General features: G+C 47.0%; 1 protein-coding gene across 1 annotated transcript in view; it reads left to right on the top strand.

Annotated features, from left to right (window-relative positions):
• Positions 1-26,080, top strand: part of WDR97 (WD repeat domain 97) — a 619,749-nt gene that overhangs the window by 206,392 nt on the left and 387,277 nt on the right. Inside the window, exons 11-14 of the mRNA XM_085604522.1 lie at positions 3,999-4,131; positions 14,984-15,108; positions 18,625-18,685; positions 25,348-25,503. Of these exons, the coding sequence (XP_085460648.1) occupies positions 3,999-4,131; positions 14,984-15,108; positions 18,625-18,685; positions 25,348-25,503 (475 nt within the window). The remainder of the gene's footprint in view (positions 1-3,998; positions 4,132-14,983; positions 15,109-18,624; positions 18,686-25,347; positions 25,504-26,080) is intronic.

Raw genomic sequence — 26,080 nt, 5'->3', positions numbered from 1 at the left:
ATGGCAGATTGCATCCGATATTGGACCTCAGGATCTTGAATCTTTATCTGAAGCAAGAGAAGTTGAAAATGCTCACCCTTGCGCAGGTTCTTCAAGCGCTGAATCAGGAGGACTGGATGGTGTCGATCGACTTGCAGGATGCGTATTTCCACATCCCCATCCTGAAGTCGCACAGGAAGTATCTCCGGTTTACGGTAGGATCGCAACATTATCAGTTTGCGGTCCTTCCGTTTGGTCTTACTACTGCACCCCGGGTCTTCACGAAGGTGATGGCAGTGGTGGCAGCCCATCTTAGAAGGTCGTGGATTTCCCCTATCTGGATGACTGGCTGATCAAAGCGGAGTCGCCAGAGAAGGTGCTACATCATCTGCAGGATACAACTCAGCTGTTGTTCAAATTGGGTTTCTCGATAAACGTGCCCAAATCTCACCTGGTGCCCTCTCAGCGCGACCTGTTCATAGGTGCGGTACTGGACACTACTGTGTGTCGAGCATTCGCTCCTCCTCAAAGGATTCTCGACATACAGGAAATTATTCCTTTATTTTGCAATGGAGCGGTCGTTCCAGTCCTGAAGGTCCTTCGCCTGCTCGGTCTGTTTGCTTCCTGCATTCTGTTGGTCAACCATGCACGCTGGCACATGAGGGCGCTCCAGTGGTGCCTCCGCAGGCAGTGGTATCAGCACAAAGGAGATCTCAGGGAGTCTGTGAGGATCTCCAGAGAAGCTGCAGCGGATCTGTCTTGGTGGAGTGTGGAGGGCAATCTGTCCCAAGGAAAGCCCTTCCATCTACCTCCATCGGTGGCCACAGTGATAACGGATGCATCCACTTTAGGGTGGGGTGCGCATCTAGGGGATCTGGAGATCAAGGGTCTTTGGTCTCCAGAGGAAAGGTTGCTTCACATCAACCTTCTGGAATTGCGGGCGATTCGTTTAGCACTCAAGGCTTTCCTCCCTTCCCTTCGCGGTCAGTCTGTTCAAGTCCTGACGGACAATACCACTGCGATGTGGTATGTGAACAAGCAGGGAGGAGTGGGGTCTCTTTGTCTCTGCAGAGAGGCCCTGCGTCTATGGCCCTGGGCTCAGGACCATCAGATTTGTCTGATGGCAAATCATCTGGCCGGGGTGCTGAACGTGCGTGCAGACAGTCTCAGTCGGCAGTTCTCCGCCAACCACGAGTGGAGGCTCCATCCGGAGGTGGTTCGTCACGTCTTTCGGATGTGGGGGACTCCTCGGGTGGACCTGTTCGCCACTCACGAGAATGCTCACTGCCCGTCATTCTGCAGTCTTCAGTATCCGATGCAGGGAGCGTTGGGGGACGCGTTTCACTTGAGTTGGAGCTCACGACTCCTTTACGCGTTTCCTCCCATACCCTTGATTCCTCGGGTTCTGAGGAAGATTCGCCAAGACCGGGCCCAAGTCATATTGATCGTCCCGGATTGGCCAAGAAGGGTGTGGTATTCAGATCTTCTCCACCTCTCCTCGTGCCCTCCGCTCCGTCTCCCTCTCAGGGCAGACCTCCTCTCGCAATCGGAGGGGCAGGTTCTACACCACCACCTCCAGAGCTTACACCTTCATGCCTGGAGATTGAACGGGGCAACCTGAACTCTTTTTCTCTCCCATCTGATGTGGTAGATGTAATTTTGTCTGCCAGACGTCATTCCACCAAATCTATCTATTCCTATAGGTGGTCTAAATTTGTTCTCTGGTGTGGGGAGAAGTCAATTGATCCTTTGAAGGCTCGTTTATCTGACATTCTGCAGTTTGCCCTTTCTCTTGCTCATCAAGGATTTGCTGTGGCTACTGTAAAAGGATACTTATCGGCTTTGTCGGCTTTCCTTTGCTTGCCGGATCGGCCATCATTGTTCAAATCACCTATTGTTCTTTGTTTTCTTAAGGGCCTCACAAACAGGTTTCCTCCTACTCCCTTTATTGTGCCTCAATGGGACTTAAACCTTGTCTTGACTTATCTTATGGGTTCTCCCTTCGAGCCCTTACACAAGTGTCCCTTGAGACTGTTGTCTTTTAAGACGGTTTTTCTCATTGCAATCACCTCGGCAAGGAGGGTAAGTGAGCTTCAAGCTCTAAGTTCAAAACCCCCATTCTTGACCATTCATGCTGAAAGAATGGTACTCAGGACCAGGGCTGCATTTCTGCCTAAGGTGGTAACTCCCTTCCATCTGGGGCAGTCCATTACCCTTCCTACCTTCTATCCTCCCCCTCACCCTTCCAAGGAGGAGGAGAGACTTCACCGCTTGGACCCTAAGAGGGCGGTGAGCTTCTATCTGGACAGGACTAAAGACTTCAGAGTTGATGACCAGCTCTTTGTGGGCTTTGTTGGCTGCAGGAAAGGTCGAGTGGTGCACAAGCGCACCCTTTCCAGATGGATTGTCTTGTGCATCAAGATATGCTACTCTTTGGCTGGTAAGGAACCTCCAGAGGGTTTAAGGGCTCATTCCACTAGAGCAAAGTCTTCCACTTCTGCTTTGTCTAGGGGCGTTCCTGTGGAGAACATTTGTAGGGCGGCAACTTGGGCCTCCCTCCACACCTTCGCAAAACATTATTGCTTGGACACCGAGGTGAGGAGGGACGGACACTTTGCTCGTTCCGTCCTTCAGGACTTTCTGGTAAGAAGGGTGGACACCCTCCTCCGGGAGTGGGGACTGCTGTGGGAATCTATTCACAAGGTGAGGAATCCACTGGCAGATGTATCCATCAGAAGAACAAGTTACTTACCTACGGTAATGCTTTTTCTGGTGGATACAGTATCTGCCTGTGGATTCCTCACTGCCCCACCCACCTCCCCGTTGTCCATCCTTCTATACCTGCAATTCTATTAATGGTGTTTCAAAATGTGTTTTGTTACTGTCAAAGGCATTGTGTTATTTCCTTTGCCTTTCTACTTATTCTCCACAATGTGTGTGTTGCTTTATATATTATGTACTGTGTATACTGTGTATATATTGCTGTCAGTCCGTCCGTGTGCCTCGAAGGCACAAAAAAAAGGGCCGAAGACGACGTCACAGAGACATGGCTCCGCTCGCGACTCCGCTGACGTCACCGGCTCCATAAGAAAACCTCGTCGGCGTGATGACGTCAGCGGAGTCGCGAGCGTAGCCGTGTCTCTGTGGCGTCGTCTTCGACCTCATCGGCGTGGACTGCTACAAAAGTTTCCGAATGTTGCTGGCGCAGGGAATATTCACAAGGTGAGGAATCCACAGGCAGATACTGTATCCACCAGAAAAAGCGTTACCGAAGGTAAGTAACTTGTTCTTCTCCACCATCTCATTTTATGAAAGAAGAATTTCCTACTTTCCATGAGACAGTCACATTGTGCGTAAGAGCGGGAGGGAGGTTAATACGTATTACTCTTCAGTGCCCTGTGAGTGCCATCCATTCAGCAGGAGTAGAATTGCACAGTTGACTGAGAAGATATGAGTGGTGGGATTACATCTAAGACAACCTCTGCTCCGGAGCGAGGAAGAGTGAGGGTGTCCCGCTCCATAGTGTCACCGTGCCACCGCTGCCCAACATTTACAAGTACCTCATCAACGCCGCTTGCCACCGCGATATCGGCAGGAGTTACTGAGTTACAGTATGGAGTTTGGAGGATTTTCTGTATCTATTACTTGCCTAAAAAGACTTAAATCCATACAACTGAACTTTCATCACTGGCACCAAGTCGCACAAGATTTATAAAAATGTAAACACTTTCAGTAGGCTTGGCTGGTGGAACCAGCTGCCCACCACTTCTCTTGCTGTTTCGTTGTAACTAAGTCCAGTGTGTCCAGCTATGGATCTTAACCTGATGAATCTGCAGTAGAAAACAACACAATCCTCACAATAATGATTGAAGCTAGGTAAATTAGAGTTTATTTGTGTGAAGCAAAATGGCATTGTGAGTGGGAACTGGAAGATCACGCGATCACCCCTTCGAGTCCCATCCCTGGTAAAATCCAGAAGATGACTAGAAGGTAACATCCACTTTGCTTTCTGTTTTCAGACACATCAACTTGAGCGCGATTCCTGAAAGTCTTGCGTTTGGTGGTAACCAAGTCGATCTGCTTGTGGGAATCCAGAGGCATATTTATCGCATTGACTTGGCCAAGCACTTGCCCATCCTTTATCAAGTGAAGGTACTGCATGCCATTCTATAAGACTTTCCATGTCTTAGGTGTCTGTGCTATTCTACTACTGTATTCACCCTATTGTTTGATTGAATTGTGCAGTTGCTCGTAGACTCCATCCATATATGGCTAGCTCTTCAATGCAGATCATAGGTAGTGGATCAGTTCCTCGCTCAGGTTCGCATATTTAATTCGATCTATTGCAGTAGTACCTCATTGTTCAATGTTCATCTTAAATCATCTTAACATGCAAGATTTTTCGAATCAGAGGTACACTTATCTTGCATATTCCTGTTCCTATAGGCATCACCTCCTCTTTGGTACCCTCTACAAAATCACTTGAATTTATCGTCAATGAGAAAATAACTGTGCAACTCCACATAGCAAAGCTGAACAAAACTACTTCTTTCCAACTCTACTTACCCAGCAAGCTCAAGACCGCCATCCCACCAGCAGACTTCAGAACAGTGGTACAGGGTCTGGTTCTGCCTCATCTGATATACCCAAAGCCTCTATTGTACCTCTCACAGCCATTTTACACTCTGCTGCACATTTGGTTAAAGGAGGAAGAATATCAGATAGCATTTCACCCATTCTCTGAGAATGGGTGAAATACTACCTGAAATGGCTAGCTGCCATTAGCTGGTCTCACACACAAGGTGTCTCACCTCGGTCTGCTATTCTATCTCAAAAGCAAACTTCACATCACAGCAGGAAATACACATTATTTATTTATTAACATATTTAATATGCAGTGAACCTCAGGGGTCCACCTTGTAGGCGCAGCACATAGATTTGACTGACATTTGAGTTTCTTATGATAGCAACTTGAAAGATTGGCAATAGTAAACAATACAAGTATGACGGCGGCAGTCTGTTCACAGGGGGTAAGAGCGGGGCAGAGAGGTATACCTATCCTAGTAGTGATCTGTTTAACAGAGGTGGGAAGGTGGATAGAGCAGCTAAGTGGGGAGTGTGGCTGTAGACATAGACCGAGTAGAGAGGTGATGGCAAGGTATCGCATCACTGAGGCGCAGAGGAACACAAGTCAAATCACCACCGCTTCCTGAAATTCCCATGAAAACATATCTAAAACTCTAAATAAAACATTCTCCTGTCAAACACCCAGAACTTGGAACAACCTCCCTGAAGATATGAGATGCAATTCAAACTTCCGAGAGTACCAGGAGGCTCTAAAAACTCATCTCTTCAAACTACCACAATAATAACAAAAAATAATAATGATCCTGGCCCATGCAATGAATACAGAGCACATTGTGAGGTTTGATGGGCTTGTAGTGTTGTGACTACTCACAGCACACCTCAGCTGCTTTGGGTTTGGATCTTGTATGATCTATCAATGGCCTTTTAAGGCCAGAGTGCATCTGCCCCTATGCCAGGCAGAATGCGAGGTGACGGAGCTGTGATCCTTATTGTGTCTGGTTACATAAGATGATCTCACCACCATTTGCATCGCTCAGACTCAACAAGAAAACCTGTATTCATTTGCAAATATATTTTCTATGTTTTGATTCACCCCTCTTACTCAACTGTATTTAAATCTAATCTCCTGTTGGATATGTAACCACAAAAATATATATATCAATGACAAGCACTTTTTGAGAAGGGCTTCCAATCTTCAATAAATTCAGCTACAGAGACAGGGAGCACCGCTTAGTAAAATGGAACTGAATCAAAGCAGGAAACGCTGAAAGTCGTGGACCACGGAGGTATCATGGAAGCCGAAGGCATATCATGGCATGACTTCATGGTGCGACAAATATTGGATTGTGCCAATTGTGTTATGGTATTGAGTGCATTGTGTAATGGCATTTACAATTGATGCAGGGGACACCTCCATGTTAAGCCAGGTTACTGAAGGGGCTAGGGTCATTGTTTCCTCAGTACACTCTTACAATCCCTAGAGTGGGAGACACTCAGTGCGCCCCAATGCATTTTCAAAGGGTGGATACTGTCCCCCTCAATCTTACCTTGCAGGTGTACCGGAGAGGACGCTGAATAGCCATGAGCCTCCTATGGCAGTCTGCGCCCCACCACTTGCTGTTGGAGACTACTCAGTACATCCAGTTCCACCTTGGCCTATTTCACCAAATCTCACAGCCAGCACGCCGCCTCCGGCGACGAGCTGGCCTGCAATCTATCTCATAATGATACCTGGGCAGCAAAACAAACCTGCTGGTATGCTTATCCCCCTCAGGGTCGGTTCGTATAAACAGTATTCTGGGGTGAGGGGCACGACACGTTCCACCACCTCCGATAGTGTCTCCCATCACCTCCCTCCATGCCTCCTAAGGATAGGGTACGCCCACATCATGTGGTAAAAGTCAACAGGTTGTATGTGGCTGTGCTGGCACTCCGAAAGAGCCCCTGGAAATATCTGGTGTACTCCTTCCCATGTCGGGTAGGTCAGATACTTAAACTGTGTATACTGGAACAGCGGGTTCCTTGAAACCCCCTTCTCATGTACTATGGCCCTCACCCATTGCTTATCAGAGAGATCGGCGCCCCAAGCCACCGTCCACTTGGCCTGTGCTGGTAACATCGTTTCATCATCCCAATGCAGTTGTGGGGTGTCTCCCCACACAATAACCACGTCAGCACCCTACCCGCTCTGTCCCCCTTGCCATGTAAGCAGGCAATGTATTCCTTGTAGTCAGGATTTGCAAGCCTAGCCCAAGTTCCCGGTGATGTTTTAGGAAGTTCCCGGAGTGGTTGCACCTTGTCCGTGCACCTCGGGGTTGCTCTCTCAATTTCTCAAAGCTCCCGATCCATGTCTAACAGTTTTCAGCATAAAGTCCCTCTCACCCCCACATCATGGTAATGCATTGGCCCCGCATGACCACTTTGTGTGCTTCCCACTCCAAAGCATGGGATGTCGCAGAACCAGTGTTCTGCTGAAAGTACTGTGAAATATTTGACAATGTAGCAGGGCCTCCACCCGCATTTGCCACATGGGGATTACTCCTTGCTCCTGCCCCAGCTCAACCGTTTGGCTGGTGGAGACAATAGTCTTTCTACACTCTTTATACTAATGTTTGCTTCTTGCGCCCTCATTTCGAATCTCACCAGCAGTAAGAGACAAGATCTATCTTGCTTGTTTTTTTACATTGTCTGCACTTAGCCGGATTGAATACCTTTAGTCTCATGAATGTGAGTTTTATGTCGGAATATTTTATGCGTGAGTATCATCCAACATAAGTATTGTGTCCTAAATATCGTTTATATAATACTTTAATTCCAATGAGGTATTATATCTGTAATCTACATTTAAGATACAAAATTCATGTCCAATGATATTTAGGATACAAGATTTACGATAGAAATTTTTTTTTTTTTTTTTTTTGAAACCATTTATTACAGGTCTTAAAAGTATACAAGTATGGGCCCACAACCTTCCGGCCGGCCGCTAGCAATGGTAGGAACATACGACATACATTTATGGAAACTTGGTATGACAGGAGGAGCATTTCTCAGTAGATAACAATGTCAAAAGCCACAGCATCCAGGCCCCATTATGCGGTTTCATTTTAAATTAAGAACAACAAAAATTAAAACCACACCCACAAGGCAACCCACAATCAAAAATAGCAGCACGTGCTCCCCAAGAGGGGGGATCCCAACTATACACAGAAGTGTGAAGAGGGGGAAGAGAGCAAAGCGAGGACTGGGGGAACCCAATGCCCGGCAGCGGGGGAACGAGTCGGCTAAGGGGATGGGGCTGGCGAGGGATCAGGCAGCAGCGGTGGCGCGCAGATACCCCCTCGGTAGGCGTTCCAGGGGCCCCATACTTTCACCCATGCCCCAGGCTTACCCCTCGCCACATACACCACCCTTTCGCGAAACATGCACCAGTCCATGTGTTCTTTCCAGGCCGAGACCGTCGGGGGCCTCTGGGATCCCCACAGTTGAGCAATATCACGCTTGGCTATCATATATCCCAGAGTCACCCACCACGTCTGCGGCGCTGAGTAATCAGTCGGTTCCCACACATTCAGCAGGCATCTCCTCGCTTCAGGCAACAGCGCCACATACGTAACCAGTCGCAGCACCTCATGTACACCACGCCAGAACCCCTCTACCTCCGGGCACTCCCACAAAATATGCATAAAGGTCCCCAAAGCACCACACCCACGCTTACACAACCCATCTCCAGCATAGCCCATACGCAGAAGCTTTGGCCCCGTCATGTAGACCCGGTGGAGTATCTTGAGCTGGACGAAGCGGAGGCGAGCCGGTATGGCCACCTCCTTCGACGAGGCCACCGCGGAGGTCCAGTCCTCGTCATCCAACTCCAGCCCGTCGGCAACCCAAGTCGCACGAAGGGCAGTCAACAGGCCCGAGCGGTCGTTTATCAGCTTTTTGTATATAAGTGAGATCGTGCTGTCCGGGACGTGCCCATCCAGCATTCTATCTTCCAGGGGGGAATATTCCGGGATGGAGGCAACGTCCGAGAAGACGGAGTCCAGCGCATGTCGGACCTGCAAATACCGGAAGTATTCACTGCCTTGCAACTGAAATTCCGTCTGCAGCATATCGAACGTTTTAAATCCTCCCCTCGTCCAAAGATCCCCCACTTTACTGATACCTATTATGTCCCACTTCTCGAAGCCCTTAGAGGTCCACAGGGAACCTAACCGCTCAGACGCGTATAGTGGTGATGCCCGGGTCAAACGGTCCTTCCACCCCATAGCTGCATTGGCCGCGTGCCAGACTTGCACCATGACACGCGTGGGGCCCGTCAGACGAGCGTCGGGCGCGCTAGAGTAGAGCGCTCGATTGTAATCGCCACCTGGCAGGAGCATCTTGTCCATTTCAAATGCCGGGTTTAAGGCGGGCCCATAGAGGCCGTGGTTAATGGCAGCGAGCTGGGAGGCCCAATAGTACCGTTTAATATCCGGGAGGGCAATCCCCCCGTCAAACCATGGGAGCGTCAGCTTAGCCAGAGCAATACGCGGCCTCCCGTCCCAGAACAGGCGGCGTTGCAGACTCTCCACCTCACGGAAGTAGCGCGCCGGGACCAAGTCCATAGTGTTCTGCAGAGCGTACAGAAAACGCGGCAGAGACATCATCTTGAACAGTGCCGCCCGGCCGAGCGGCGAAAGCGGCAGGCGCCGCCAACGTGCGACATCTACCCGCAAACGCTGGAGGGGGGGGAGCAGATTCCGTTCATACCGGGCCTCCGGGTCCAGAGTAATGAAGACACCCAGGTACCGAAATCCCTGCGGGGCGATCTGGATCGGACAGCCCCGCGGGAGAATAGGAGCCTCCCCAGAGAGAACATACACACACGATTTAGCCCAGTTGATGACGAGACCGGAGTTACGACCAAACGAGTGTAAAACATCAACTAGGACTATTAGCGATTTACGTGGGGAGGCTAGGTACAGAAGGATGTCATCAGCGTATAGGGATACGCGGTCCTCATACTCGGGGGTCCAACGGAGACCACGGATGGAAGGCTCCCACCGCAGCCACTCCGCCAGGGGCTCCAAGGCAAGCGCAAAAAGAAGCGGCAACAGGGGACAGCCCTGTCGCGTGCCCCGGCCCAGCTCAAACGGGGCCGATACTCTTCCGTTCACGACCACCTGCGCCAATGGGCCCGCATACAACAATTTGACCCAACTGATAAATCCTGGGCCAAACCCGAACTTCGCAAGCATCGCCCAGATGTATGGCCACTCAAGCGTGTCAAACGCCATGGTGGCGTCTAAGGACGCCAAAATGGCCGGCTCCCGTATAAACGGGACACGCGCAAGCACCCCATGCAAACGCCGCAGATTAAGGGCTGTATTGCGATGGGGAATAAAGCCAGATTGGTCCTGATGAACCAGATCTCCCACCACACCGACCAGCCGATTGGCGAGTACCTTAGCGAGAATTTTGGGCTCCGCATTCAGTAGTGAGATAGGCCGATAGGAAGTAACCCGATCCCGAGGTCTCCCTTCCTTGTGGATCACCACAATTGTAGCCAGACGTTGGTCAAGCGGGAGGGAGCCCAGCGAGTGGGCCGCGAGGAACATTGCGCGGAGGTGAGGCGCCAATGTATCCGGTCGCAGCTTATACAGCTCGATAGGGATACCGTTCGGGCCCATGGCCTTGCCAGAAGCGACCGAGCGTATGGCGAGGGCGATTTCGTCGGAGGTGGGAGCGGCGTCCAGCGACACCCTGTCCTCCCCGGACAGGGAAGGCAGCGCGATATCCCTGAGCAGAGCACGGGAATCCTCTTCCGAGCAAGAAGAGACCGGGGAATACACCTCGCGGAAATACTCCGCGAAACAGGAGACAATTTCTTCTGGCTCAGTTACACTTACACCATTCGTTTTCTCAATCAGCGGGACCACACAATTCGCTCTCTCCTTTTTATCCAACCACGCTATCAGTTTACCAGCCTTATCACCCACATCATACAGTCGCCCCTGTTGCTCCCTACTGAGGCCCCTGGCCGCCTCCGTAACGAGGGCCCTATAAGCCGCCTGCTTGAGCTGGAGGACATGTAATGCAGCATCCGTCACCCCATCTTCTAGATTACCCTCCAGCTCAGCTATTTCAGCCTCCACCCGGGTCACCTCCTCCCGCTCGCGCCTCCGGGCGTGGGAAATAAGGGACAGGGCCTCCCCTCTAAGTACTGATTTGAAGGCCTCCCACAGGGAGATAGCTGAAGGCACTGACCCCACATTCTCCTCAAAATAGCGCTGGAGGGATTTAATCAAGTCAGCGCGAATGGTGGGGTCGCGCAGGTACCAGGAATTGATTGGGACCACCCTACTCTCAGCCCTCGGAAAGACATCAAAATGCAACAATAGCGGGGAGTGGTCCGAGATACCCCGTGCCAAATGGCGCACCTCCCCCACCCTCCCGACATGGGCCGCCGGGACAAGGACATAATCAAGCCGTGAGAGACTACCATGGGCCCCCGAGTGGAAAGTGTATTGCAGCTGCGTGGGATGTTTTAAGCGCCAGCAGTCCACCAATCCCAGTGTATCCAAGAGGCCGGATAGCCACGCCTGTGCCCGGGGGAGGTCCCTAGGGGGGTGACGATCCACAGTCCCAGAAACCACCGCGTTGAAATCCCCCCCACCACCAGAAGCCCCCCCGGAAGGCCAAGGAGGAGGCGCCCCAGATCTGCAAAGGTGGTCGACTGCAGCCCCGGTGGGACGTACACTGACACAAAGACAACCACTTTGCCCTCCATTCTCCCCACCAAGACAGTGTAACGTCCCCTGTCGTCGTGGAGCACCTCATCAATTTCTAACGGGAGCGAGTTCTTTACCATGATACCCACACCCCTCGAGCCTGACGTGAAGCCCGAATGGGCCACGAGACGGTAGCCACGCCGATTCATGGCGCAGAAGGAATTGCCAATAAGGTGTGTCTCCTGCAGGAAGACCACATCAGGCGAGAGTCGCTTCAGATACTGTAGGACCACACCTCGTTTAATCCTGTCCCCCAGTCCATTGACGTTCCAAGACAACAAAGTTAATTCCCTACCCCCCATCATACACAAAAACCATCATTCGTCCCCCCGAGAGCACAGTAGAACCAACACAAAAAAAGGGTTGCCTTGTGATAATAACGAACAACACCCCATCCCTGCCCACCCACCCCAACAAAACTCCCCCCTCCCTGCACCCCTGCATGAGCCCAAACAGCCCCCCCAACGTGCAGTGTGCCTGTCGCCCCATAGATAGTTAAACTAACTAGACCCCCAGAGGAGGAGGGAGAACCCCCAAGAGACCCCACACAACCTCCATAGGAGGGGAACTTAAACAATCCGACGTATAGTCAAAAGTGGCATCATTCTTGTCCCGAGCGAGGCCTAATATTAGTCCCTCAGTCTTGATCCGGCGAGCCCTCTCCCCCGGCCGCTCCCCCCCCCGTCACCCCGATCCCGATCTCCAGACAGAGTATCCAGCCAGTCCCCGGCCGCTTCGGGATGATCAAAAAAGTGTGTGCGGCCTTCCACCTCCACTCGCAGCTTAGCTGGGAAGAGCATGGCGTATTTGAGATTTAGGTCCCGAAGACGGCGCTTGACACCAAGGAAGCTCAGTCTCTGCTTCTGGACCGCAGGGGTGAAATCAGGATAGAAATTAATGTCCATATTATCAAGTCTAATCGGTCCCTGTAGTCTGGAGGATTGCAGGATAGCGTCTCTGTCCCGAAAATTAAAAATCCGGGCGATGAGAGGTCTCGGAGCGGCTCCGACCTTAGGCCTTCCCCCGGGAACCCTGTGGGCCCTCTCCACAGCAAAGAATTTACTCAGCCCCCGTGGCTGGAGATGGGTAACGATCAGGTCTTCCACGAAAAGGTCCGCCGCCGCTTCCTCACGTCCCTCAGGCACCCCGATGATACGGATGTTGTTCCGCCGGGCCCGACTCTCGGAGTCCTCCAGGCGACGATCCATCAGCGCACTCACCCGAGCCAGTCGGCGCACCTCCGTTTGCAGGGCCGCCACATCTGTCGTAAGGCCCGATGCGGTGTGGGCCAAAGAATCGACTCGGTCGTTGGTCTTGGAGAGATCGGCCCTTATCAGGCCAACATCTACGAGGACCGAGTCGATCTTCTGCGCCAGTGTGTCAAAACGCTGGCCCACAGAGGCCTTCATCTCGGCGATGGCGCCCATGACATCCCGCAGAGTCAGATCCGTGGGCAGATCGGGGGCATCAGTAGGGCCCTCAGGGGACCTGCGTGGCACCTCAGGAGATCCCTTCTGGAGGGTATAGCGATCCATGCTGTTGGACTGATGGGCTGCGCCACGCCGGGTCGATTTTACCTTTGCCCGATCGCCATCTTGTTTCGTGGCCATGGTCCCAGTCTCCCGATCGCACCAGCCACGTCGTGAAGGGCGGGCAAGCCGGTCCACGGGCTCCGGGGGGGTGCCACCCCAGATCTGCGGGGCGGATCACAGCCGGCGGGCAGGCAGGGTCCCCCAGCGAGGCCACACCAACACACCAAGCCCCGTGACCCAACCTCGCATAGACAGCAAGGAGGGTACGAAAGCGAAAGTGAAAGTGCGGGTTACGCGAGCCACCAAGCCCTGCCCGCCGCTGTTATTCACTTCGTCACTGGATCGCCCCACAACGCAAATCCGGGGTTCGGCTAGGAGAAGGCCGCAAACCTCAATCGGTGTTAAAGTCGGTGTCCGAGGTCCGATTTGGAAGCGGAAAACGGGCGCCACCTCAGCTCGGGCTCACCGACACAGTCCCCTCATCTGGGACAGGATATGTTCAGGATAGTGATAGGAGGTCGCGGAGGTCCTCGGGAGCCTCGCACCTACGCGGCCATCTTGGTTGCGCGCTAGGCTCCTCCTCACGATAGAAATTTTTTATTGTGATATTCTGGTATCATAATCTGAATGTCGAATCATCCATCCTTCATCAAGAAGGATCTTCACCCTGTGAATAGAAGATAATGAAGCCACTGAGAATGTGTGAATGGGCTGAATTTGCATTAGTTCATATTTATTTCTCAATCGCCTTGCTTAGTGGGGGAGAAGTCACTTTTCTGAGTACTGTTTCTTTCTGAATTGCATCTTTGTGGGCTTTTCTAGGTTGTGATGATGTACAATATGGTGAAATGCAAATGTGTTCATTCTTAGAACAGAACCTAAAGACATCTAGTTCCCCAATGTAAATGTTATTGTGCGGCAATATTTTGGATACCAAAGTGCAAAAATCTGAGCTCAATGTAAGCTAAAGGACAAATTCAACTTAATCAGTAATACCTGTTGGATTTCTAAGTGATACCTGTAGGCTTCACATCAACACCGGATCTTGAGGTGTTTGGAGTTGTGGCTTAAATTTTAAGAAAATTCTAAAAAAAAAACCAAGTAGAAAAGGCGATTGGCAGATCCTTGTGTATTACCGGTTGGTGCTATTCTGTATTTCATAACCTATTTAGATGATTTACTCTTACACGATTTTAGAAAGGTTGCTATTTTAATATATATTGCTTATGGAAACTGACTGATCATTCTTTCTTGGGTGTGGGAAACCATATTTAAATGGACGGATTTGATCTTATTCTTCTTTATATTTGTCTAAAGCTCTTGACCACAATTCTTGACAAAGATATATATTGTTTGGTCAAGTCCTTTTCTGGTAATTGCCTGCCAGTGTATGGCAAAAATGTAGTCTGAGCTTTGAGACGGACTGTGGGACGATGGACTCTTGTAAATTGTGGGCATGTTTGCTGTTGTTGTTTTTGAGGGTACCAGATGCTGACTATTTAGTGCCACCTCTTCAATCTGGAAAACCTATCTTTCTTGAAAATTAAATTTTGTGAGTTTAAAACAGGACGAGGCAGAAGAACCTAATTACCCCCACAAGATTAGCCAAAGCTGTTCTGAGAGCATAGTTGAAAAGCTTGGGGCGCTCTAGAACTACCTGTTATATGTTAGCATTAGAAATTTGACATATAAATTACTACAATGGTAATGTGCTATAGGTCCTGTGAAAGGAAAGGAAACTTTCCTTTATGGGGGATGTATCAAATCTAATATCTGTTATCACGTTTTCAAAGATCTTTCTTACCTAAGGGAAAAAGTTAGGATTTACTAGGTATGCATTTCATTGTAATCAAAGGCTTTATATGTAATGGGATTTGGTAGGCCTAACGAGGCTAATACAGGTAAAATAAGTTTTTTACTCTTTATTTCTTGTAAAATAGCCTTTTACCTAATGATTTTTAGACTTGCTGCTGTTCATAGGTTAGTGTTGTCTAAGATTTCCTCCTGGGGGAGTCCTTCATCAATGGAGCATATATAATTAACATGGCATGCCTGTCCATCTTCATCTGTTCTAGTAACATGACACAAGGCTGTCGTTCTCTCTCTCTTGTGTAGTTCGCGTGCATTGAGGTCTTGCCACCAGTACCTGATCCTCCAGTGCCCATCCCTGAGGCCACCCTCCAGTCCCTTCCCAAGGACTCCCAGAAGCGGCTCTTGGATCCTCACTCTGCTATTATGAGGTAAGCGGCTGCATTTATGGTACCCTGGTTCATCTGGGCTAAAGATAGACAGGAGTACAATCTAGACATGCACCAATACTAATCACATACAGAGGTGATGGCTCAACCATTTACTCCAGCATTATCAAGTAAGCACCCTAAATGAATGATACTCTGGCTTCATTTACTTCTTGGATACTACAGAGGTTTTCATACCCTCTCTGCCATTAGCAAGTAAGCAGGTTGCATGAATGATAACTAAGCTTGACTGGGCTAAGGACACCTGGAGTAAGATCTGCTGAGACTTCACTGAGTTATATATAGATGATTATATGAACATTTACTTCCTGGTGTAAGATGCACCCACATGACACTAATCAAACCCAAAGGGGAATGCACACCCATATACAGACTGCCACTAGCAGGTAAGCTGGCTACATGAATAGTATCCAGGCTTCACTGAGCTATATATCAATAAAGAGAAGCATGTTACACTCCAACACTGATACTAATCACACATGGCCCTAATGACTCACCCGTTAATCTAGTTTACTGTGTTCTAAATGCAGTCACTCTAACCACTAGCCCACCATGAGTCGTCTGTCCATCAGAATTGAGAACACAGTAATATGGTATGTTTTAAACTTTTTTTCGGCTATGTAGAAGAGAGCTCATCCTCAGATGTAGAGGTTTGCTGTATGTAGCAATGTAGGACTAAAACCAGGTGCTAGTGTTTATAAAATAAGTCTTGCAGTGAGTGAAGTAGGTGGCAGGGACCAAAACAGGAAAAAAGAGTTTACACAGCTCAGACTGTCAAGCGACAATCCTTACTACCCCTCGGCAGCTCATTCAGCCTTGGCTTCTTAGCTAACTTTGAATTTTGAAACATAGCATTTTGATTAGCTTGAGTGTCGATATATTAATCCAGATATGCAAACTGTTACCTGTAAGATGTAGCCACAAGCTTGTTATGTACTTTGTTTAAAGAAATAGCATCACATCATAAACCTACCACACCACTAGTGTGTGCCTGACTGGTCTGCACCAGCCTGCCGCCTCAAGACATGGTTCCTACCACATGAGATGGGAGCTTTCTGCTCTTGTGGGTCGGAACCAAAGCCTTATCTGGATGGAGGTGCTTCACATCTACCCCTAAGCAGGGACAGCATTGAAATGCGGTGAGCTTCAAAGGCTGCCCCTCCTTTGTTCTGCTGACTAGGGTCTCTCCAGCTAGTGGAGATGCCTGCCCCCCTGACCAAGCCCCACTTTTGGCGACAAGGTCAGCGGGAAAATTAGTAAGCAGGAGAGGTGTGTCCCCCTCTCAGCTAGGGCCGCCCCTAAGGTGCCCTGAGCTGAAGTGAACCTCTCCTTTGAAAATCCTCCATATCGTTTTGGAGGATTCTAGCCAATAGGGTTAGGAGTATGCCCCCTCCCCAGAGGGAGTGGACATACAAAGGGTGAAGACACCCTAGGTAAGTAGCCTATTTGCTACTACTTTCTAACCCCTGTAATGCCCCACAATTGAGTATTTAGGTGCACCCCTGAACCTTAATCATCAGATTACCGATGACCTATGAAGAAGAGGACAAAGAAGAGCCATGCAGAAGCGAAGACTGAAGACACCTACTGACTTAGCCCCAGCCCTACCGGTATGTCTGTAGACCTCAAAGCCCATGCTACAGAAGAATATCTCGTCCTGCAGCCCAACGACCTCCAGAACCATGGGAGGACTACTTGCCTTCGAAAAAGACGCCTGATCTCCCTTGGACAGCGGATCTGTCCAGAAGAAAAACAACTTTAAAGACAAAGCTCTGCCTGCGTAATTGCGAAACCGACCACCTCTGCACCCGACGCCCATGGCTCGAGTCAAAGAGGCCCACCGATCCAGCAACGGTTTCCCAGCGATCCTGAGCAAGAGTCCCTCGTGGGTTGATCCCTGCTGGACTCAAAGTTGATCCCTGCAGCCTCTGCAAGATGACCCCCTCCCAACCATGACCACACCGGTAAGCTGATTTCCAATGCCAAAGGCCACCCCTGCACCCGAAGCCCCTGGGCCTTGGGGAGATTTCCAGAGGTGTTAGCACATCCTAAGTTGCCTGTACAGCTGTAGGCTTCTTTCGTTCGGCCTCCTGGCCCGAGACTGCAGTCTTTTTCTAAGTTTAAGATTCCCCATTGACTTGCATTGGGTACCTGACGCTGTGCTGGCAGCCTGGCACTCCACACCAGGCTGCCCCAGTGCCGCTGAGGGTGTATGTTTGGTGCTGCCTTGTGGCCCCCCTGTGCTTGCCTTAACCCCCAGACTCTGGGTTACAAAACCGTGCTACTTACTTGCAAGTAGTACCACTTCGATTGCCCCTTTTCTCCATTGTATAACATTGGCACTACATCACTGATACTACACCCAAAAGCACAATACTGTAAATAGTTTGCTTACCTGCTTAGTGCTGATTGTGTTCTCTCCCATAGGATAACATTGTACTGATTGAAAGATGCAGTCTCCACTTTTTACATATAAAATGCAAAAAGTATTTTACTGCAACAAAGTATCTTTGGTTCTAAGAAATAAATATACAAAAAGTAATATTTTTGAAACAATTGGTCTTGAATTTAGTCATTGAGTGTGTATAATCCTTTCTTGCCTATGTAAGTACAATAAATGCTTAGCACTGTCCTTTGCTATGCCTAACTGCTCACCCACACTACCACGAAAGAGAGCATTAGTATTATCTACTTGAGCCTCTGTAAAGCCTCTGTGGACCCACTGGACTCTGCGTATATTATACCTCCTTTTGGTATAGTATATACAAAGCCAGCTTCCTACATTCAGCATAGTTAAGATACTTGTTGGAAGTGAGTTACATAGTTCTGCCATACATCAGCACACATTCGTTTTTTGTCAAGTTTCCCTTCATGTAAAAAATTATTTGTAAATTGATGTGAGGCCGTATGTTAACGGCTGGATGTCATTACCTGACAACACGTATGGATATGTCGATATGTGTGGATGGACATCTCTTAGTTGAAGTAGAAACCCCCCCAAAGATTTTATGTAGAGGTTTAAGCTCACAGTGAGAAAGGAATGGTGGGTTCTTGAGGTCCCCATTTGTACGAATTGTTGTTGACCTAGTGTTTCTGGGAGGAGTACGGTCTAAGAAATGTATGATAGATGCGTGGCAGACAAGAAGGTCCATTGGGTTTCAGTCTCAGGCTCTGTTTACAGGTCAAAGAGCCTAATAGATAAGACTCTCCTTCTTTACTTGCTCATTGCTGTCATGAGGATGGAACTCAAATTCATATGGCTGGGATGAGCGTTGGCCATGGTATAGCCATTATTTGGCACACTGAGGGGATCTGGTTGATGGGGCAGGGAATGGGAGCTCATCCAAGTATGGATGCTTTGCAAATTCACATTGCTGTTTAGGCCCCCATCTCAAGATGCTAAACTCATTCAAGATGCATCAGTTCTCCAAGACAGTAAGTTTAATCTTTGTCTCTTTGCACGCTCATTCTTTCTGTGATTCAACCTCTCATTCACAGGTCTCAAGTCTCTTTGTTGCAGGACACCGAAGAAAAGGGAGTAAACGCAGAGGAGAAGGAGGTAATGATTTATATATGTTTAGATGTGCAGTGGGATTGTTTGGCTACAGGCGCTCTCATGCATGAGGTGAGAGTGGCTCTACCCTGGAGTCTCAACCTTCCTCCTTTCATTCATACCTCCAGTGTTTGCATATTTGAGCAAGCTGTGGAGGGCACCTCAGAGCATACTTTGTCTCCTGTTTTGCAGGGCAGAATTCAAACAGTGGACCGGTTGTGCTCTGAACTGTGACTTTTGCAACCTGACATATACTCTGTGTAGATTGTCCCTTTTTCAATGGAGAACTGTAGACTGGGTATATGTGTACCCAAGATCCCTCTCTAATTTGATCTTTTGATATGATGAAAAAGTTGAGGTAATAAAAGAACAAAAGAAAAAACATCAGAAAGGCCAAACACCTCTTTCTGAGGCAACTATAGAGTGTTCTGTTTAGGTGTTACTAGTTTGAAGATCTGTCTTGTCAGCGGATTAGTGTCATCTACATGCCCTTTCCAAGCAGACCACAAACTCATTCCACTGTACAGAAAACAGCCACTCTGGTATCTATATTGCAAAGATGTGCAGAGCAAAAACATGGAGCCCTGTCCATACTTTTGTCTGACATGCCTGGCTTGACTCTGACTAGAAAGCAGACATTCCAATAGGTCTGGCTTTTTTGAAGAACAAGTAGTATATTGATATATTTTTTGGTATCTAATCATGCTTTCTATTTTCTGCCAGCCTTGATTGTAACCTTAGATCTTCATAAACAGCCCGTCTGCCTTCGAGCAGGAAACCAGCATCCTGAATTTAGAGAAGGCAATGGAACCCTTTTATGGTAGGGGTACATGAACCTAGCATCCCACAAAGCTTTGTGGAACCCTTAGGCAGTCTAGCTAACAGACCTATGTTGTCTATTTAGGGTTAGCTACCTAACTGTATCCTTGTTTTATTTTCTTTTGGTCTTGGAAAATATAAAAACAGTATATCTCTGTATTTAATTTTCAGTTTCATTGTAAATTAACTAGCTACTAGTCGGCTACCAAGTAGAGGACCCCAGATATCTTTTAAATTACCTCTACAAATGTAAAATATGGCCCCTTGCCAGTGTGAGGTACCAATAAGTCACTTTGACTTGGCGAGCAATCTTAACTTTTTTGAAAATTACATTTAGTGAAGATGCAACCAGATGAGGCAGAAGATCCTAGTTACCCCGTAAAGTTAGCCAAAGCTTTTCTGAAAGCATTGTTGAAAACCTTGGGGCAATCTAGAACTGCCCGTTATCCAGTAGGATTAGTGGGATGTGGCACACACACGTCGCTAGACACATCCTACATGTCATTTTTGCAAATACATAGCTAGTTACCTTTCAAACAATGACTCTGGTCACACGGTCAGACCAACATTCTCTTTCCAACATAAAACAACACAAAGCGACGCACCTAAAACCACCTTAAGTGCATCCACCTATCGACCATGGACCAAACTAAATTTGGAACATTTAGAAACAAAACTAAAATCCAGTACAGATCTGGAATCAATACATTCTGTTAAAAAACTATATGAGTTACTACATGAAGCTTTTGATATCCTGATTCCACTAAGAACAACACAACAGAACAAAAGAAAACAGGTACCTTGGAGAAATACAAAGATAAAACAGATAAAACAGAAAAATGCTGGAACGTACATGGCTCAAAACAAACACTAATCAAGACAAACGTCGCCTACAGAAACTTAACAGATTGTACAAGTCAGCTATCAAAAAAGCTAAGAAAAGGTACTATTCAGACAGAATTCAAAATGCTAAATGCGCAAACATCTATAAAAGTCTCACTGAATTTCTTAAACCAAATTATCTAGAAGGAGCCCATTCCGTTACTCAAGATTTCACGACCAAACTGGGAAATCATAACACGGCCAAAGCAGATACGTTGGACTAATTTTATTGTTTACATTTTCTTTATTTGCTTTTTTCCCCCCATTCAACAGTTACATATTGCTTATGAGTTAAGTATAGTATACAGGTAAATGAATGATCGCTTGCCATTATGGACATATAGATTAACATTAACACAGGATAACACTGCCTTATACAACTAGCAAAGGGCATATCACAATGTGCAAATATCACAAATAGGTAACCACACACAGATACGTTGGACTTGTATTTAAAACAAAGACAAAGCACCAACACTGAGCCTTTTACAAAACAACAATCCAAGAATACTCTGATGCAGCCTCTCTGTTTCTCCCAACACATTTCACACGATGAATTTATGGACCTGGTCAAATCAAGCAGGCCTGTTGGCAGCCCTTTTGACCCTTGTCTATTGCAAACCTTCAAGAAAATTATTCTTACAACCTCTGCTGCCACCCCAGTTTGAAGAATCATCAACAATACCTTAAGTACTGGTATATTTCCAGAAGAGCTCAAAAAGTCATATATAAGCCCATTACTGAAGAAAACAAACTTGGACCCGCTGAACACTGATGACTACAGACCGATTACAAAAGGACCTTACCTTGGTAAACTGATGGAAAGAGCTGCTTTTGCCCAGATGTCACAATTCATTTAAGAGAATGTCATACTTTCAGATTTCCAAACGGGATTCCTTCCAGGAAGAGGCACAGAATCTGCCCTCCGTGCCATCTGGGATGACCTGAAGAACACATTTGACTGCAACGGAGTTGCTGCGCTACTTCTCTTGGACCTCTCGGCTGCTTTTGATATGGTTGACCATGACACTCTTATACAAAGACTCTACAAAGCTGGCACAGAGGTGTCTGCTCTAGACTGGATCCCATCCCACCTCACAACAGAACTAATGTCATCCATTCCCCCTGTTTGTTGTCCGAACCGTACTTCACAAGCGGGGTCCCTCAAAGCTCTATCATCTCGCCCATGCTTTTCAACATCTACATGAAGTCATTACCAGCATCGATCAATCAATTTCACCTCACGTGCTATAACTGTAGATGACACACAAATACTCCTTAGATTGGAATGCCTCAAAAACATTGGAAACTCACCAATTTTCAGTTGTCTGAGAGACGTGGATCACTGGATGACTTAGAACCATCTCAAATTGAAAGCTTCCAAAACTGAAATACTCACGTGTGGTGATTGGAAAAAATATGACACACTTGCTTCCTGGCCTGATAATGTGGGAACACTGCCTAAAGTATCTAAGGAGGTAAGAAACCTCGGAATGACCTTGGACTCCAAGCTACCAAAGAGTACCAAAGTGGAAAAACTAGCAAGATCAAGCTTCATTACTATAAAAACTCTGCGACAAATCTTCCCCCATCTCACAAGCTCCAGGCTACTATCTCTCTTGTTCTGTCCAAACTCGATTACGCCAATAGCCTCTACCACGGATCACCTTTAACAACTAGGAAAAGTCTACAACGGATTCAGAACTCGGCTGCCAGACTACTCTTACATATAAAGCCACTACACAGCATCCCCCCTCCTCAAAAGCCCTGCATTGGTTACCGGTTGCCAGCAGATCCACATTCAAGCTTCTTTGTATCACCTACAAAGCGATACATGGAACAGGACCGCTCTTCATCAGGAATAAAATCACCAAACACATTCAACAAAGGAACCTCTGCTCTAGAGTGGCACCTCGCCTCAAAATCCCACCGTGCATGAAATAAAGCATGGGTGGCACATCCTTCTCTGTTCAAGCAGCCAAACTATGGAACTCTTTACCCCCCAAACATAAGATCCACCAACAACCACCTTATCTTCAGAAAACTAGTCCAGAATTGGCTCTTCCCCACATAACCACAATACGCAAACAGAAATATTCAGCATATCCCTCTGTATATAAGCATTTATTTGGACTATAGATATGTACCTATATATCTGTATTGCTTTGTATAAACGTGTATAATAATTATGTTTGAAATAATATAGAAATTCGTTAGTTCTGCTTAACAAATGTACATATTACTGATAGTTACATAATTCAATGTTTTTAACATGTATGCAAGTGCATAAATAAGTAAATATTTTATCATAACTATCTACAATTGCCTCACCATTGAATTACAATTTTTTTTTGTACATTAATTTCATATTTTGCAATACTAACTTGCCACTATCTTACCTTTACTCATCCTAAACCCCCTCCTACAGTTCTAAACAAAAACAAATTTCTAGACCCTTCCCTCTTTTATCCCTCCACTATTCCTTTTCAATCCAAATTACAGACTAACGTGTCCACTACTCAAATTAATTGCATATTTCCCCTATACTAATTCCCACTAATCCTTTTTGGTTCTGGAGTACCGTGCTACTTACTGAAAAAGTGCTTCAACACCTTATCAGGGGTAACAAGCGCTGTATAAATGCAAACCTTTGCCCTCTTCTATCCCTCCCTCATCCTTCTCAATCCAAATAACACACTAACATATCCACCACACAAATTACTTTCATATTTCACTATACTAATTCCCCATTAATCCTTTATGGGTTCCGGAGTAGGGTGCTACTCACATAAAAAGCACTTCAACACCTCATTAGGGGTAGCAAGCGCTATATAAATGAAAACCTTTTCCCTCTTCTATCCCTCCACTATCCTTCTCAATCTAAATAACAGACTGACATATCCACCACTCAAGTTACTTTCATATTTTACTATACTAATTCACCTGTAATCCTTTATGGGTTCCAGAGTAGCGTGCTACTCGCCGTAAAAGCGCTTAGACTCCTCATCAGGGGTAGTAAGTGCTATAGAAATGCAATTATCATACAATACAATATTGTGTTACACTCCTCTAGTGTTTCAAGATGTTATAGAGGGTGTTGAGATATCTCCATCTGAGGTCAGATAGCCTTACTATGTCTCATCATGGTGACTGAAGCCACCCAGCACCGGAGGCTTCAACATACCTTGAGCGCATCGACTCACAGGGGGAGGCTGCCAGAAGGCAGGAAGCCGATACGTTGCAGCAGATCTTTTACTTGAGTCATTGTCCCTTTGATATAGAGTGCTCTGCCATGGAAGAGGGGTTACAACGCGTCTCTACGTAGGGTTCTCACGGGTGCTGAATTTTGGGAGTTCACAGGTATTGCAGGTACAATGCTCTGAAGGTCTCTTGAAATGTAGTAGCCTAGCTGGCAGATTAGGTTTAAAATTCCACATAAAAGCTGATGTAAGGAAAATTGTATTTTGGAGCTTTTTGGGTCTGAAATGCTGGCTCTTGACAAAATTGTGAACAAGTATTTAATGGCATCAAGGGCACTGCCTTGACTCCTAAAGTTCTTTAGATCAAACCACTTGGTTAGTTACCTCAAACCAAACTTGGTTTGGTTTGAGGTAACTAAATGGAATATTATTGTTTTCAGTTGATCTTTTTGACTCCACACATTACCAAATATGGGAAACTAGGAAGAACTATCATCTGTATATTCTCAAATGCTGCTTAATGGGCAAGAAGTATAATCTTCCTCTGTGAGAAAAATATTTTCAACTTTGAGGCCACAAAAACATCTTGTAATATTTATGAGCATCAGTCGATAAGTCTTGCTAAACTATACTTCGAAAAAACTGCCAAACCTCACAGTATTGCTCAGAATTAAAGATATGTTTCAGGTTAAAAAAAATCCACATCATTTACTTTGGAGCTTTTGGGTTATTGAAGAGCTTTTTTGCATGTGTTACCCAAGACCCCAATGTATCATTTAGGAATTGCTGCGGTAAGATTAGGAATTATTTGTATGGGCTCCGTCGACCCGGGGGAGATTATCACGCAACCGCAACCGCAACTGCAATGTAGAGTCCCTGGCAAAGTTAACCTAATGCATGTTTTCCTGGATTACATGTATTCCCGGACAGATCAGATTCTATACTTTTGCTCAGGTTTGTTTTGCGATGCTCTGGTTTTATAATAAAGAACCACTTGATATTTTATGATGATGCCTTCAGTAGGTATCACTGTTTATCAGTGATTGGCTTTTCCGATGTATTGCTTATGTGGGTACTGTTTAAACACATTATTATATTTTAGACTTGTTATTATTGAGTTTTTTCAACATAATGATAAACAATAGGTAACTTTAGATGTGTGACCAAGACCATCATCCCGGATAGTACATTCTTTTTTTGTTACAATGATTCTTGTTTGTCTCACTCTAATTGCCAATTTTCATCAACCCTTCATCATCAACACATCTCTATAGGTCAATATCCCAGTACCCCATCTATGTACAATCAAGGAGGCCTTTTGTTGGGGAGATCTATAGGTTTTGTAAGCATAGGTTCACAGCCTCTCGGCAAATTATTTTTAAAAAAGAAACTATAATTTTCTGAAGGGGAAACCAAACTGAAACTTTGAAGAATTCGAGATGTGACATGGGGGAGACCACATCTGGCCCTGGCAATACTGGTCTCTGAATGGTGCTCACTTGACCTGTTTATGCACTGGGCGTTCTTGCAGAAGCTGTGAAATAGGGAGGTGGTGGACGGTACGGTCCAGTGGACGTGGCTAGTAGATGTGTCACCAGGAGCCATCCAAGAAGTGGGGAGGTCTGTAAAAGAGGTGGTTTTACAAAAGCTTCCTGTCACTAATCCTTTCCCAAATCATGTTCCTAATGACAAATGTATAGAATCCATTAGATTATTATCACAATTTTACTTAACATTGGAGTCTGAGCAGCTCTTTCTATCTCCCAGACTTACGCCTCTTTTGCGGCCCGAGACCAGGAGCTACTCCTCATACAAGAAGGGAAGCTCCACAGCCGCAAGAAACCAAAGCGAACCAAGGCGACGGAGAAGGAGGCCTTCGAGCGCTACCTGCACCTCTTCTACAGTGACCGGCCTCGCATCAAGGTACCGTAAGTGCATCTTTGGACCTCATGCTGGATATCTGTGCTTTACAAGGGTACCCAGATAATCGTGAGTGTTAGACCTGTCAGCCCTTTGGGTGGTCCCTCCTCATCATTATTTATTTTGTCCCACTTTTGCCTCAAACCCTGTTATAATTTTTCCTTTTTGGGAACCACCAGACTTTTTAGTGTTGATGCAGGGTCAGGGAGCCATTTTCCCTACCCCTGGAACTTCTGTCTGAGGGCCTGAGACACAAAATGGTGGCCACCCATTGTCACCTGTGACATCACCAGAACACACTAGAGGTTTCTAGAACCTTCTGCAACATTCTAGAACCCTGGGATAGAGGGAGGCAGTTTAGAATGTTGGGAAGCCATCTCAGGTTGACAGTTGGCAGTTGGCAGTTGGCACTTGACTGGAGAGGAGAGAGGACAGAGATTCAGAAGGAGGAAGGAGTGAGGCAGCAGGGGTGGAAACCAGTGCTTGGAGTGGGGTCCAGAAACCCACCCTTGATGCTAGTCCCTACTGACCAAGACCATTCTAGGGGCTAGAGGGGTGTTAGAACCAGCCTGGGAGTGCC

This window comes from Triturus cristatus, chromosome 5_1 (assembly GCF_964204655.1).
Source record: "Triturus cristatus chromosome 5_1, aTriCri1.1, whole genome shotgun sequence".
Classification (NCBI taxonomy): Eukaryota; Metazoa; Chordata; class Amphibia; order Caudata; family Salamandridae; genus Triturus; species Triturus cristatus.
This window is presented reverse-complemented; position numbering and strand designations above follow the sequence as displayed.